Genomic DNA, 17,274 nt, shown 5'->3' with positions numbered 1-17,274 from the left:
CTTCATCCTGGTTGGGTGGTCTATAACAGACTCCCAGCAGGATATCTGCCTCGTTGGCCTTCCCCCTCATCCTTACCCATAAACACTCGACCGTATCATTGTCACAGATACCACAACCTAGATGAGAAGACGGTCATTAACAAGGGTGAGGTGCCTGTTCAAATGGGTAAAGAAGCCTGCATTCACGTTCTTTACTGCTGCGACTCAACTCTTTCCAAAGTCTGAGTTAGTATCTGCACTGTACTGTAAGCATGTCCTTGTAACGGAATTCATTGCTGCTCTAGAGATCAAGAGGTAGATTCTTTTAACAAAGGAAACCAGCTCCTGCAAAAAGTTGGGGAGACGAGTCCTTGAGTTATTGGCTCAAACTTAACTTGCAAAAATATCTAGCTACTTATTGTGAAGCAAATATGGATTGAGAAAATGCCCTTTTATAGGAGTAGTTACATTTTTTCTTACTGCATATAGTTTAAACACCTCTGTAAAATGCTCGCTTGATTTATGAAACTGATACAAATGTATTACTGAAAAGCAAAGGATATAAATTCAGCAGATACATTCCTCCTCTTCCATCTCTTACTCTTTCTGATGAAACTGGAGAGAGAACTGAAGTCAACCAAAAGCTTTCCACTTAGATTTTGGAATGCTGGGAATATAGATAAATATACTCAACATTCAATTCAGTTAAATTCCTCATGAATTTGAGAGTTTAACAAATATGTTTTCCCCTAAGTATTTTTTTCTTTTAGCATCTTTGGCAACTGCTGAAACAACTGTAAGACCAGCTGTCGCACAGCATATCAAAAGTTTCACATGGGTTAAAGCAGCGTCCTGTGTCAGACAGGAATGAATAGCAGATGCCTAGAAGGCAAAAGTGTAATAATGTGGAAAGCATAGAAAGTCAGGTGCCCAGGAAACTCTCCTAGCCTCTAAATATATGCAGCTTGGGAACTTCCTGAACCAATGCAGATGGTTCTCCAGTCAGAAGATCAGAGAGAGTGAGCTCCAACAGTAAGAACTTGGGTGTTGACTTGTAATGTGTCCAGCCACTTTTAATGAAATGCAACAAGCTGGTCTTACAAGGTTACTTCTAGAGACTGAAGGGGAATGCCTCTTGTACCCCACTCTGAAGAAAATGCTAATTCCTTACGTGAAGGAAGCCTGCATGATGTACAAGACTAGAGAACTAGTGACTAGAGCATTCTTCCCGTTTCACATGAATTTGTATGCATCACTGGATGAGTAACACAGGCAAGTTGCTTCTTTAACTGAAGTCAGAGTAAGTGAAGCATGTAAGTTTGAGAATGCAAATGTGTCTCTAATGCGGAAAAGCAAAAGAAAACAGAAAGGTTTTGTTTTTCTATATGTACTAGCCTATAGACCAATTGTTTCTCAGCTTCCAGATTTCACTGGCTTTTAACAAATCAAGAAAGTTCTTTTATATTGTACTTGACAAAAAGTTAGTGTCCATGCAACATACTAAACGGAGCAAACGCCCCGTTTTATGTTAGGAATCTAACTTAGATCCCATACAACAAATCATACCTTTTCCAAACAGTTAGCAAAACCCCATATACAAGTCACCAGTAGTAGAGTCTTATCCAATCATGTCACCAACTGTGATTTGAATGAATCTAAGAGTGTAATAAACTATTATTTGCTTTGGCAGCATTTTGCAGTCTAGCATGATAGGCGAACAAAACCAGAGGTAGATCTGGACTAAATGTCAATTTACTGTCAACAGTTTCTTACATTTAAAAAACTCCAAGTGAAATGAAAATTTCATTTTGCAACATTTTTTAAAAATTCCAACAGATCTCAAACTCTCACACATTAGGAGTGTATCAAATGTACTGTGTAAACATTTGGCTGCACATTATAGGTACCTTACAGGTCCCTTCACCATTTGTAAATGTACTTGTACAAAATGTAAGAGAATTTATCCAAATCACTAGTTTTCTAATTGCTAAAATTCTCCACTATTTCCTGTAAAGAGATTAGAGTTCTTGAAGAAAATAGACCAATTTGCTAAACTTCCCATCCTCTTATATTACTTCAAGTAACATAAGGTCTCAAGACCTACAAGAAGGTCTCAAATATTTGAACACTACCAAGCAATTGCTTTCAAGGCCAGCTCAAGCTTTCATAGAATATCCTGCCAAATACTAGAGCTCACAAACAAGAAACACGAAAACAGTACAAAAAACCCCCTAAGGAAAACATTTCAAAGGAAATGCAAAGCGAGATTGTTTATCCATAGAAAACCGAAAGACAGATTTTCAGAATACTGTCCTACCAACGAGGAAACTTTGTCCAGAGAATGGGACCTTGCTCACATTGAGTGAAGCAAGAACCTCCATTCACCACAAAAGCATACGTTGATCAAGGATTAAAATATTACTTCTGCTAAAAGTGTCATTTCATACATTACCAATCATTTCTATGAAGCAAGGGTAAGATGTCAGCTTCATCTTTAAAATAATTCCACATTTTAAAATTTTGATGGTAAGGAGTTCTAGCTTATGTTGTGTTAGTATCCTAAAATACTCTATACCCAAGTGCTCCATTACCAAAAGTGACTTCTACTAAAAATTTAATTGCTAAGAACTTACAAGCTTTACTTTTGATATACTCAGAGCTGAATTAACACAGATGAAGGCAATGTATCAAGACCTATGAAGATTCAAGTTCTCTCACAAAGCAGGTGCAAGAACTGAATATAAACTGCCCTGCAACAGTATTCTTCAGTCTTCACCCAGATGGGCCACCTCCAAGAGCTTTAATATGAAGACTTCTCTCAAACACAGAAAGCCATATAGGTAATGACTGTTCTGCCAAAATAGCCTCTGAGCAACCAACTCCCAAAGCTATGGAAGACAACGTAATGGTTACTGTTTGTATGTTAGAACACCTCAATTATTCCATTCCCATTTAACAACAGGGGAGAGTAACAGATTAAAAGAGAGATTACAAGGCACAGAACGCAGCTAAGAACAAAGGCAGCTAGTTGCGGAGTTGGTTTTGGGTGGAGGTTTTTTTGCTTGTTTGTTTTCTTTAAAGCCTCAAATCTCCGATATCCAACATGTTGCAGAATTTGTTCCAGAGGAAGACTGGTGTTGCTTCAGAAACACAGGCAGGAGGCTTTCACATTAAATAACCAAATGAGTATTCCACTTAGTCCAAGCAGTCCCCTGGAGCAGTGATATGGGAGAACCTGTCTCAGTTCCACCCCATTCCCAGAGGCTTAATGTATACAGAGAACATTTGGGATCTCTTCAAGTGAGCTAAAGATTTGCATATCCTAATACACAGCATACATTTCCTTTGATAAATGTGAGATTACCTGGACTACCTTCAAAGTGGTAGAATATGGTAGTGTTTATTTTATATTAAAATAGCATTAAAAAACCCCCAACTGTTATAAAACAGAAGTATAAGGCCACTGTAATCTCATCGCCAGGTGAAACACAGGAAGTGTGTCTACAGTACCTATTTATCAACTTAATACTGATTTTGATTTTCTGAGATCCCTAGACAAAATAACTTTTAATAAATATTATTCCTGCTCAAGTTGGCATGTTTTTGAAACATCTGATTAAACCCACACACTCTTAGCAGACCGAAAATGTCACAGGAAGAATGGGCTAGCTTACAACTGAAATGAAATATTGCAACCTACTTTAGCCTAGGAATGATATATGTTGATAGCTCAGCATAAACATGAACTTTGAACAAGCTTGCTCTACTAAATGCTACATGCTACCTATTAACAAAACACCGTTTAGGTACAATACTTATTTAGAAACTAAATACACATTTTATGCCTTTCCTAAAATCCATTCTTAACAAAGAAAGAAAAGCCAGAATTTGAATGTGAAAACCCTGTCTATCTTAAAAGGCAAAAAAGCCAAAAGCTTAAATCTGCATTATTTGACTTCCAAGGTGCTTGGCACCTGCAGTTTGTTCCCACCATAAGGTTGAGTTACTCAGCATTTGTCAGAGTTGGTTCACTTTTATTTAAATGCCTAAGTACAGATTTTAAACTGAACTTTGGGGCTCCATATCTAAACCTTTTCTAAAACCGTTTTTAACATCTTACTGAACTTTTAATAAATCAGAAGACGATTTCTGCCTGAGATTATGACTGAAACTACAACAGATATATTAATTATCATATACTGTTAGGAATAAAAAACCAAAAGCACAAAACAAGAAACAGAACACATAATGAACCAAGATCTAACACATAGGTTCCCTATTTTAACTGATAGAAGGCAGCGATCCCCCAGTGCAGTTCTGCATTTATTGTACAGAGTACTTCTTAAGTCAGAGATTTGCACTACTTTAACAGTATGCTAGATCTACACTATTTCTTCAATGCTTCCAGCTCTGACAAGAACAGCTTACATAAAAAGCCAAAATATAATGAACAGCTTAAAGTATTTATGATACTGTCTGGGATCTATTTTTACCAAGGAAAACAAAAAACAGAAACCAACCAACCAAACAAAAGCATCTTTGGAAATCCACAAAGCAAAGAAGCACATGTAGTTTTCTTCAGATAAGCATGCAAACTATAGAGGACCTTTAAAAGCAAGATATTTCAGAGCCCATCAACAAAACACTTTATTCATATTAGAAAAAGGTGTATAAAATACATTTCAAATGTCAAATTCTGTAATTACTATGAACTGAAAACTTTTACAATTTTAAGAGAAAAATCACTTAAAACCAAATCAATAGGTAAGTTTACAGTAACTCTAACAAAGAGCAAACTGCTCTACAAGTTTGAGTTTGTGCTGCACTTACCAGTATAATTTGTTAACTATAACCTGATTTTGTTATGGCAGAGATGCAGTAGAGCAGGGCTTACCACTAGGTATTTTACTATTCAGTTTAGAAGCTCAATACCCTCTTACCTAGGACCAGTTACTGACATTACAAAAAACAAACCAACAAAAACACACAACATCACAAGCTAGAGATTCTGAAATTTTGAGGGAATAAGAGGGGACAGAGTGATTTATTATGTCTTTACTCAGAAGTAAAAGTTACAATTTTGTTAGACTGAGCACAAATAAATTCTGTAAAATGAGACATTTTCATACAGCTTTGCTATTTAGTGGCATTACGTTTGGTTTTTTGTATAAAGGTTATTTCTGGAAAACTACTCTGTGCAAACAATATACAGCCTCTCTTCTTTCAGAAACACAGAAGTATACACCATGTCAATACACAGGACCTTCCTTGCACATCTCTGTAGTCACCATACTGTACAATTGTCTTTCCTACAGACAAGGAGTACTATATTTTTATTAATAATCTGTGGCCTATCTGTAAATAAAGCAGCCTTTCATCCAGCAGCAGTGCTGGCTGAGGATGGGGGAAGCAATACTGCGCTAAGGCACACCTGCGCTGTTTTCTTTCTCCCAGGTTGAACTATTAACAAAATATGTTTCAAATGTCCTCACTGCAGTTCACATTGCGTCAAAGTATCAATCATGAACAGAGGCTGCATCCATGTACACCAACTCCAGAACTGATTTTGACTGTTAACAAGCAGAACGATTGTAGCTACCTATACATAGTAACCAGTTACTGGTAAGAAAAGTTAAGACTGAAGTAGTTCTCAGAGGAACTGATTACAAACAGGTACATTGTTGAAATTGTTAGACTTTCTTCCTCCTCCCTTTCTTTTATCTTTTGGAGAAGTCACAGATACGTTTGCTGTAAACCATTACATTCAGCCACTGAGCATTGAAACAGCAACCAGCTGCAAGGTGGAGCATGGAGCTAGGTTCCTGGAGGCTGTTCTCCTTGAGGCTGTATTTTCACAACTCGACATTACTGTTCTAATAACTGCAGATCCACTGACAAAGTTTTTTTGCCGCTAAAGCAATAGTAAAATGGACATGCTAGAGTAGATGCTCTCTGACGTGGATTATGTACAAGCAGAAAGGTAATCTCACCTCAGTACATTAAGTTCCAGACTTAAAACTGTCTCCACTCTGCCGAGCAGCTGCACATGTACCCAAGAAGTAAGTGCAAGTACCTACCCTACCAAAACTATGCCAGCTGATACGTCGCTACATGATGTTTAAGACCGAGTACACCAGCTCTCTGGAACAAGTAGGTCAACTACACTTACAGACAATCTATCAATGCCATTTATGTATACAACCTTCTCCATCAGTTTTAAATGCTCTTGAGATGTTTTTTTTTTTTTCTATTTGTCTAATTAAACAGATCAAAAGACCTTTCAACTTACTGTTCATGGAAATCCAGCATTGGAGGCTCAAACCGGAGAGGTCGGCAATTTCCCCGATACAGGGATACACTGCAAGAAAAATTAAAATGCTGTAAAAGGTACTGTTAAATGATATATTTTTGCTCTCTTCCCACCTCAAATTGCCCTTTCTTAGCAAAATGTTAATTAATACTAATAATGGAGCAATTAATTCAAAAGAAGAAACAGCCTGACAAACTTGTCCACTCAGAATACCATAATTTTACCAGCCACTTACATGATTATGTGGTGTCTCCAAGAAAGACTATGCATATCTTGGAAACGGACATAATTGAAGTGTTAGTTTTCCTCTATATAGTGATGGCTAAGTGAAACAGTAAGCTAAATAGGTTCATATCATCTTTAATAGCAATATCCAAACATCCTCCTCAATGTATAACAGTAATTTACATACACATCATGAGTTTCTCTAGCTACATCCATACTAGTACATAAACTATCTTGGAGCCATTTGATGGTACTGCTGCCACATGGGAGAAAACAGCCCGTGTCTATACTGTTAAAAACCCATAATCTCCAGAAGACAGCAACTCTGCTCTAGAAACATTCCTTAACTTTGCCTATACTAACCGCCCTCTGGGAACTCTTTAGGAGAATGCTACAAGAAGACTAAAACTTAAATACCACTCAAACAAATCAGCAGCGAAGAGAGAACAGTATCTGGAAACATTTTCTACTACTGCTTATTTTACCAGTACAGTTATATAGAACACAATCAATAACCCACAACTTAAGTTACAAGAAAAAATACAAAACAGTTTCATTGACTGAAACGTTTTCTTATTCAGAAAGATGTGACTGTAACCACACTTAAGCATCTCTGCAATTCAGTAACACTTTATTTTGGGCTGAGTAAAAGTCATATTCATACAACATAAAACAGGGAGACAATTATGTAAAAGAAATAAGCAGGAAAGGCTAAAAAATGGCTCAAGATCAATGGCTCCTGAATGGCTCAAGACCAATGGCTTTCTTTCTTCTTTAAATGCTTTTGTTACTGATACTAAAATAGCACTCTTGTTTTAGATCCTTGTTTTCTGACTTTGTATCAATCCTAGATGCCCAAAGACAGAGCTGCAGCCACGTGTCCTGGGTAAGCAAAGCTGCTCCACAAACCCAGCCAGGGCAGCAGAACCACCCAGTTCCGCCTCAACAGAGGGAGAAGCCAGGAAATGGCAGATGCCCTTGGACAGGCACATGTGGCTCGCCTTATGAAAACTGAGGCCTTGAACTCAATAAATCTAATTCCATCCAGCATACTTCCAGGAAAACCAACTGTTGACCAAATTCACATGTCTTTCCATACTCCAGAACCACTTCAACAAAAAGCTATTTACAGGAGTAAAAATTAAAGAATAGGGTATGAAGTCTTAACTGTATTCTCCAATAGCACAGATCTGGGCAACGACAACAGTATAACAAATCAACAGCTTTTTTTTATAAAAATACAGTGTCTCAATGACTCACTCCAGTACTCCACAACTGAATCTTCACACTTCAAGTATAATACATGTGTAATAGGGAGATCTATTCATGCTGATCGATTTATAGCTCTCTAAATTTGGATGTTAAAGCATCTTCAATACTATTTAGAGCTTAGTCGTTAAAAATAGCTTTATCCTCATAATAAAACACTATTGGGGCAAGAGTAGACATAGTAGTCAGCTTTAGTGTATACTTATATATGTATGTGTATACGTGTGTATGTATAGCACACAAAACAATAGAAGTGAAGGCGTAAGAAACACTAATAGGAAGAACTGTATTCAAATCTACAGAAAGTTACAATTCTTGCTGCTATTAAGTGCTACTGTGACTCATTACAGTTGTTGAATGAGAGCGAGCTTGGATATACCTTCTCAGGTTAAAAATCAAACCTCGTGGAACAAGTGCTCAACAAAATGAAGTTTACAGAGGCACTGAACATAAGAGAATAAAGTTAGAAAATTACATTAGCAGTGATATTTTGAAAGCATAAAACAAGTTGATAATAAGTCTTCAAAGTGATCATCTCACTTTTCAAAGTTTATGGTCCGATTTTAAAAAACATTTAGAGTGCATTTTTAAACTGAAAAGGACAAAAAGCTCTTGTCCCTCTGTTGTAAAGAAAACACAAAACTGAAACTACCACTCTTCAATAATGATTTTTAAAATAGTTCTGTCAGTTTCTTCCAATTTCAAAACTCTGAACAATCAGCCAGCACCTCTTTTTTTATTGGTAATTATTGGTAAAAGGACATATCAATTCCTTTTATAGAAAAGTTATCAGAAGTATTTACAGTATTTACAAAAGTGATAATGAAGATCTTTATTTCAAATGCATTGAAAATACAGTCAAGAGTAACTTGACCTAACTTAAACAACCAGGACATACACAATTCTCCACGTACATGAAAAGTTTAAGCAACATTTTCTCAGACTGCATAGCTATATTGTCCTCGATAGTCATTTAGACAACACAGAATTTTTCAATGGCTGAAGTTTGGTAAAGGCAGCTACATCATAATGAATGCCAACTATTATAATAAAAGTAACAACTGTAATAAGATTCAAATGGGAACAAGCAATATTGGAATTCCCAAATTTTGCCTACTGAAAGGCCCAACATGAGTCAACTTGCAGCAGACTTAGAAAATGATGATAATGTCTGCTCTGCTGGGCACCTGCTCACTGAAGGCTGGATACACCCATGGGTAGGGCAACTTTACAGCATAATGACATTTAAGTTAATTACTATTGTATGCATGTAGAGCTATGGCTCCTGGTCTTATATAAGAATTTAAACATTTTTCTTTCCATACCCCCCCAAGTTTTCTAACCTTCAAAGTCAAGCAGAACATGAAAAGGAAAAGATGCATCTGAAAGAGAGGACTACTGACATCTGCCGACAAGCTCCAGCAGACCAAGAATTGGCCAGGAGTCATCCGAACCTATGAAGTTTCAGGAATGACTAGTTCTTGGCGATGATTTAAGATGGTCGCACACTTTTTCCCTTCTGCAAGAATTTTGATTTTAAAAAATGAGACTTGAGAGTGAACTACATGCAGTCCCTGACACGATCATTACCCTCGCCATACCATCCACTCTGCCATCCAAGTGAGAGGGCATTTACCTCAACTACTAAAATAACTACTGTAGTGCTACTACCCAGAAGCAACCTACTACCAGATGCGATTCACAGAAGTGCAACTTCATGTCTCAACAAGGTTAGTCACAGGTGCAGTTATAAAGATGGTCAAAATATCAATGCCTGGAAAGACTGTAGGTGATATGGATGTCCATCTGTGCTTAGGACACAATTTTCTTCCATCTAAGGACATTCTGCAGCACTTCTATAATGTTTTGCTGTTTATCACAGCGTACTAGGCACTCATAATTTTAAACAATCGTGCACATCTCTGCACTTGGAGATGAAGAAAATGCTTGTCAAATATAGTATTTAAAGATTTCTGCAAAATTGGGCAGTAACTGTTTCTCTGTATCCTCACTTTACCTTTCTAGTTGTTCTGGGATTTCTGGAGGAGGTCTGTGCTCTGTGGAATTTTATCTGTACCATCTCTAATTGCTACTGTGGAAAATTCAAATCTAAGCATTACTCTACATGTATTTTTCCCACATTATTTTACCAGTTGTTTTAAGGGTTTTATCTCCTCTCCTGTGCCATGAATCGTCAAGAAATAAAGACAACAGCATTAAACCATCAAATAGCAAGAGATCTCATGATTTTATTTAGCAACACAAACTCTTAGAAAGACACTACTTTTTTATTTCCCTTACCACAAAATAAAATGAAAGTATGTCCAAAAATAACCATGTGAATTTTTAAAACAACAAATAGGCAAATACCTCACAGTAGGTACTTTTTGTGCCAGAACGTCCTTGAAAAAGCCACCTCAAAGACAGAACATTTCTGGCTAAAAAAGTAACCAATCCTATTTCCCTGAGCGCATCCATGACTTGTTAATATTTAAAGATAAGGCTGAGCTGCATATATCAGAAAACGTATTTAAACTTTTATAGTTAAAATTATTTCAGAAATATGGGTATTAAACACAGCCTCAGTGAGAAAGTGAACTCCCACAAAACATTTGACCACTTTGGTATCTGGCAGTAGCCACTGCTGTGAGTACAGATGAATAAAAAGACTAGCAACAAAAGTTTTTCATGAACTACACCCAGCTAGTGGTTGGCTCAGTTATACCAACATTAACCCTGTATCAGGAAAACATGCTCATGATATCAGATTTTAAACTTCAAAGCTAACACTTCCAGAGGGGGTTGTCTGGGGAAAGGGTGGGGAAAGAACAGGGAGAAGCTTGAATAGATGCACTGCAACCTGACCATGGGCAAGAACAAAACAAATTAAACATCTAGTTCGTTTCCCTCCTTCTAATTAGTGTTAAAAAGCAGATCAAAGAACTGAATAAACTGTATAGATAGGGAAGAAATATCTGCAAGCTATACCAAGGAGATACTATAATCTCTAATAAGGACAATGAAAGACAAGTCATCTAGAGAAGTTAAGCATGTGGACCAGAAGCCTAGATTTTTCAGCAATGCCATTGAAAAAAAATTACCTAGAAAAATACTTGAAAAAGATCCATGTGAAACCAATAACGACAGAGAGAGAGAAACAGACAGACAGCAAATTGGGTATTTACTTTGTAATATGGCATCGAAGAGTTTGCGATGCAGATCTTTATCACATTGTGATTGAACCCCAAATAGGCCAGCGCTCTGAAGTGGAATGGACTATTTCTCCTGGTAAAACTGGAGATTTTTCAAATCTGTAAACCGGTATTGTATTAGAACACACTCTAGAACACTGAAATTTCAAACACAGAAAGCGATCTTCTTAGATGAGAAATTATAATAAAAAATCCTGGAAGCATATCTAATCCATGGCCTCAGTCTCATTCTCAAGGACCACCAAATTCAGTTGTTTCCTGGGAGACAAAAAAATTGCACACAATCCCTAGGTCCCAATAAAGGCAACTTGTTTCTGCCACTGAGACTCAATGATTTAAACAAGATACTATTCCATTTAAACTACCTCCATAAAGTGTGACTCTACCCAAGACATAAAATACACTAATCATGGTTCTCAGAAGTTCAATTGTCATTCCTAAATTCATGTTTTCATACTTGCAATCTGACTGACATACTGCAGCGCATAGCTACAGCTGTTTAAGTTCCTGTCCACCACTGTGATCCCTACCATTTTGCAATCCCCTAACAGCTTGTGGAAGAATGTGACAAATACCCACAGCACAACAGCTCCAGTTCACAATCCGTGTACATTCCATCATTGCCGGCAGGGTAAAACAAGTTACTGGACCACAAACTGCTGCAAACTGAGACACAGGCACACATATTCACTTTCTGTCACAGGAGAGAAAATTCTTGGCAGGAAGGACAGGTAAACAACAACTGGGGTACTAGCATCTTAAACCACTCATGTTGTTTGTGAGTTATGAATGACCAGAAGTCCAGTTGATTTAATATTACAAACCATGACAGGGAAGAACACAATGATCACTTAGCTTAAGCTACTTGGCTTACGGAAATGGAAGTTTTGGAAGTTAATGTTAGTTATACTGCTCTGTAACCTATTTGCTTTGATTGTGTTCTTCCGGAAGCATTAAGGATCGCCTTATTTATCTTTCAATATACAAGAGAAGTTCAATAATGAAATTTAAGAGATTCTTTTACTGCTGTGCAAAGTCTGAGTCCACAGGGTAATGAGCACAGGGCTTCACACAAGCAGTTTAAGATAGCAAAATGAGGAAACCACCTAGTAAAAAAATAATTTGAAGTGCATCATTTTAATTTGTTCTTTAAAAAACTATTTTATCATGAAATGTTATGATTTGTATGATTACAGCAACCAGGAAAGTTAAATTCAAGTAACTCTAAATGCATGGTAACTTTACATGTGGTAATTCATTCTCCTATCACAGTACAGTTACACACATGGAGCTGTATATATTGTATGTGTAAGTGGTTAATAGAGAAACCAGTACTGAACACACCTTTGGAAGTGATTATTTATGGGAGCAGTTTAGTGAAATGCATATTCTGCTTGCTTAATCCATTAGTAACAGACAAATAGAAAACAAATAGTTTAGTAAAAGCACCAGGTGGAAAGTTTGAGAGACTTCATAGATGAGAAATAAATGGGCAGAAGTCCTGAAGGGCAGAGAGGAGCCTCCATTGCTGGGGAAGGGGAAAGAAGACAGATTCAGGGAAAGTACAGCACCACAAGTTTTCAAGTTTTATGCAGAATGACTAAGCTAAACTTTTCAAATTAAAAAGCAAATGAGAAGTTTGTATAATACAAGTTTGACAAAATTCACATTACCATAATACACAAATTGCCTCGAGCTTCAGACCAAAATATGAAGTAACTGTCTTATTTCAGTACATAATATTAACTCTCCTCTTTTGCATTATCACAATAAAGTTAATGTGAATTTATGTTTTAATTTCACGTGGAGTGCAAGACCTGCCACATCCTCATAAGATTCTTCAGCACCTTCAAATTCACTTTCCCCCTGAAACCCTGAATTCCAAGTATACTTAGAAACCTAGTACTAGGTAAGCCAAAGTCTACAGTACTTTCATACAATTCAGGAGATTTACATTGCAAGATTTAGGTCCGTATCTAATCAGAAGGCAGCAGAGACTGGTGGCAAGTGATACAAATAGGATCAAAGCTTTTAAGTGTAAAATGAAAAACGTTGCTTTTTTCCAGAGATTTTTCAAAACTTGTTGCAAAAAGAATGCTCTTAAACTCATGTTTAAGCAACTATATACATAGTAAAATAAGAACTTTCCATATACTCATCTGAAATGAAAAAATAATAGTCCTTTTATAAGACTTCCTGGGAAGGAACTGGAAACAGCCCGTGAAAAAAATCTAGCTGTATTACTGAAAATAATACATAGTAAAATAAGAACTTTCCATATACTCATCTGAAATGAAAAAATAATAGTCCTTTTATAAGACTTCCTGGGAAGGAACTGGAAACAGCCCGTGAAAAAAATCTAGCTGTATTTACTGAAAATAAGCTATACTCTACATAGCAGTTTGTTGAATGCGATTGTGTAAGAAACAGGCTTCATTATTACTGTTCAATGTACTCATTAAATACACAGGAATATTTGAGGAGTCTCCAGAGAAAAATTAGGGACCAGAGAAAAAAAGAGGCCACTTCTCCTCCTCTCATACTATACATGCAAAGTTCTTCGGTTACAGATTACGTCTTCGGGAGGGACACAGGACAGACAGACAAGGGGGTGGGGAAGAATCTATCGCAAGTAACATCATAAAGTTTTTCTTCAAAAGGATCCAAGCAGGTAAACAAACCCACTCCTTTCTCAATAAAACTTCAGTAAAATGATTTAAAAAAAAAAAAAAATAAAAAAATCTACAAGCAGAGTCTCAGTTTATCCCCTCTTTATTTACACAGAATTACTCTGTGGTATACATTACAAAGTGAATTAAAGAATCCTTCCATTTCTTATTCCATATGTGAAGTGACTTAGCTGTCCAATATTAAAAGTTGTTTTATACTTTAGTTTAAATTTCCTCTGTATGAGACAAATAATTGAAAAACTACAAGATTTGTATTTGACCTTGTTTACAATAAAACTTTATTATTCTTATGAAAAGTATCACAAATCTCGCAATAGGATGGCTGTATTAAACTTGTAGAAAATCATGCTTACCTTTTCTGTTGATATGAACTGAGGCCTATAGTTGTCTCAGTCTGTAAAAGAAAAAAAATTTTTTTTAAGACACTGACAGCATTATACTTCCTGTGGGGAAAAAACCCCAGCAACTGTAACAAGTTAGTAGATCAGATCTTGAAAGACAAAAGGAGAAATTCTGATCTGGAGCAGAAAATGCAAATTGGTTTTTTCCAATTAATTACTTAAAGAAATTAAGCTGCTACCGAAAGACTGTTTGGCCCTGGACAAGAACTGCAGTCAGTTCCAGTGGCAGAACTCCTACAAACTATAAGACAAGCAGCAACTTAACAACTTAAAAATTGAGAGGAGGAAAAAAGTCCAGGAAATTGTAACATTGTAGGGAGCAAATGAAAAACCTAGCATAGACGTAAGAAACAAATTACAAAGAAAAGCATATAAAACAAATAACAGTCAAGCAATTATCTCACTGGTGTAATTTAACGAACTAGAAAACAAAGAACGCTATAATCTCCATCTGATTAGGAAACTTCATCTCCTTCCCTGCTAATGATCTTCCAGCCTCTATTATTCATACCTTTACTACCGCTCTGCTGGACATTACGGTTAATTACCTGAAAACAAGGAAGTTAGGTTGTCTAGGAAATTCCAACTAGTTTACCCTTGTCTAAGAAATCCCAACTGGTTTAGAAGGCTGTGAACGGAATGTCCTCCTGATACAGCTAAAGTTAAAACGTAGCTGACTCTGAAAACTTCTGTCTTCCCATAAGATTTGGGGATCAAATTGAGGATTTCAGTCCTTCTCTTAAAGGCAATTCATGGCCAAGATGAATATTTATCATCTGGGAGCCAGAAGAAAGCTTACAGGTCTGATAAAGTCTAGGGTGCACCTTGGCTCACCTGACATAGTTCACCTCTAGTATAAGGATGTCATTTGTTTGCAAGGGGAAAGCGAATTTTTCATATCTCATTTCAGAACTAAAATCAAGTCCCTTGGCTGGGCACTTCACCGATTTCTATTTCAACTACAAATCACACTTTCTTTCCTTGTTTTTCCTAAGATGAAAGTATTTTTTTATTAAAATAATTTTTAAAAAGTTATCTTTACTTAAAAAATCCTCTACTAAAAGAACCTGTATTTTATTTTGCTTTTTGGAGACACTTCTTTGGAATTTTATAATTATTTCTATTAAATCATTTAGTCCACAAACACTAATGTTTGATTCATGCCAAGGATCAATTCTGGACTGTAAATCTAAGTAGTGTTTCAGATTTAAAATGAAATTATTTGGTTTATTGACCCTGCAATTTGTATCAAACTAAAGAAAGGTGGAAGTGTATTATTTACCATTGTAAAACAAAGCTAATCTGTTTGTAACTTGAGGATTTATTTGCAATTTTAAATGTGTAGGCAGAGCATCAATTAGCTTTTTTGTTTTAAAACCTCTGAAATAGAGGGGCAGACGGCCTTGCTAAAGGAACATTGCAGGAGGAAGGGGTTCACATGAACTTACGCTTTGCAGTACAGCATGATCAGTGTGGTTTTTCCTCACTGAACAGAATGCTAAGGTACAAAGTAAGTTGTTTTGTATTGCCAATTTTATTGTAATTTAAAAACCAGCAAGTTTTCATTTAAACTCAGCAAGCTTTCATTTAAACTTACGTATTACATTTGTACCGCAATTAGGAAAACAGGGCATTTCTTATTTTTCATTAAAATACATTGGCTTGCAAATCTTCCCATTAAGTTTTCCTTGCTAATGTATACTACTCACATACTGAAAAGCTTTTAGTTCAGCTTCTCAATTTCTGATGTCACCCTCCATTTTCTATAGTAAGATATGAGTACTTACAACCTGCAGTGAATTATTTCAGAATAGTAAAAGTAATTCAATTAAAATGAAGAAAGCAGAAATTTAAAATCAGTTTTAGTTAATTGATGAATGCTTAAGATACGGAATGTTTTGTATCTAAAACTTCCCAGGAAGTACTGCCTAACAAGTTAATTGACTAGCTCCGAAATCTAAAGAATTTAATCAGAAAAAACAGATCTCTGCCGTGCATACCTTAATTTTTCCTCAGACTGGAAAGGTGAGAGCAAAACTTCCCATTTTAAACTGCTACCCATTAATTTCTCAACTTAAAAAATAGATAGGAAATGGAATCAAAGTGAATCAACCAAAAATATTTTCTCTCCATCCAGAAAGGACTTGTGCTGTCAAAAGCTGGTTTAACACTTCATACAAGCACTTGTTCAAAACATTAAGCCAGTGATTTCCTCTAGTTCACAACAGCATGATTTTATAAGCTCTGCAGAAAATACATATTGCTTGAGTATCTTAAAAATAGTTTTAATAAGCTTCAAACAGCTACTTATAATTACATAAGCTTATTCTTATTATCTACTTTTCTATCATAAATCTGAAAACCATGAATCACTATCTGCCTTTCCAATTTTCTTTTCCATTTTTTATTTTAAACTATGTTACTATTGTCTACAGCTTGCAGATGTACCCATTCTCTCTAAAAGCATATCAGACTACACCTGGATTTGAAGGCTCTGCAAGAGATGCTGCACAGCCTACTCAGTAGAAACAGACTAGTGCTTGCTTCTAAGGACTAAAAAGCCTGAGTTATTTGACTGCAGCTGAGAGGCACACTGATCTTCACCACAGCCAGCTACCATTAATCTAGGCTAACAGACAAATTGATCAGTAAGTCTCAGTATTTATGAGCTTTCTGCACATCTCTGACACATGTGGCAAGTGGTATGCTCCAAGTGTCGATGATGAGGAAGTTTTGGATCTGAAGATCTATGCAACACAATCATTAATGCAGATGTACCCAAAAGATGACCCAAATCCATTTTAAGTGCTTTCTCTACTAACTGAAATCATCTGCTGTTCCTCCCTACCACACATATATCCCTCTCTTTTTTTACTACAGCACAGTCATTTAAAGCCATTCTTCTCCTGGTTTCACCAGTTCCATTCTTCCACGCTGTGCATTCACACCACTGACTTTCCTGCCTACTGGATGGAGACAACCAAAAATTGCTGAGACAGTGTTCCTGTGAAATATTGTTATACAACTGTACTGGTTTTGGCTGGGATAGAGTTAATTTTCTTCATAGCAGCTAGTACGGGGCTGTGTTTTGGATTTGTGCTGGAAACAGTGTTGATAACACAGGGATGTTTTCGTTACTGCTGAGCAGGGCTTACACAGAGTCAAGGCCTTTTCTGCCTCTCACCCCA

The 17,274-nt window shown here is 36.4% G+C and overlaps 1 protein-coding gene across 1 annotated transcript in view; it reads right to left on the bottom strand.

Moving 5' to 3' along the window:
• TMEM131 (transmembrane protein 131) overlaps positions 1–17,274 on the bottom strand; it is a 79,578-nt gene that overhangs the window by 59,756 nt on the left and 2,548 nt on the right. Inside the window, exons 2-3 of the mRNA XM_009281750.2 lie at positions 14,039–14,079; positions 6,269–6,337 (exon numbers count right to left, since the gene is read on the bottom strand). Coding sequence (XP_009280025.1) covers positions 6,269–6,337; positions 14,039–14,079 — 110 coding nt within the window. The remainder of the gene's footprint in view (positions 1–6,268; positions 6,338–14,038; positions 14,080–17,274) is intronic.

This window comes from Aptenodytes forsteri, unplaced genomic scaffold (genome assembly GCF_000699145.1).
Source record: "Aptenodytes forsteri isolate BGI_AS27 unplaced genomic scaffold, ASM69914v1 Scaffold348, whole genome shotgun sequence".
Taxonomy (NCBI): domain Eukaryota; kingdom Metazoa; phylum Chordata; class Aves; order Sphenisciformes; family Spheniscidae; genus Aptenodytes; species Aptenodytes forsteri.
Note: the sequence above shows the minus strand (reverse complement) of the source record. Positions and strands in the feature narration are given on the sequence as shown.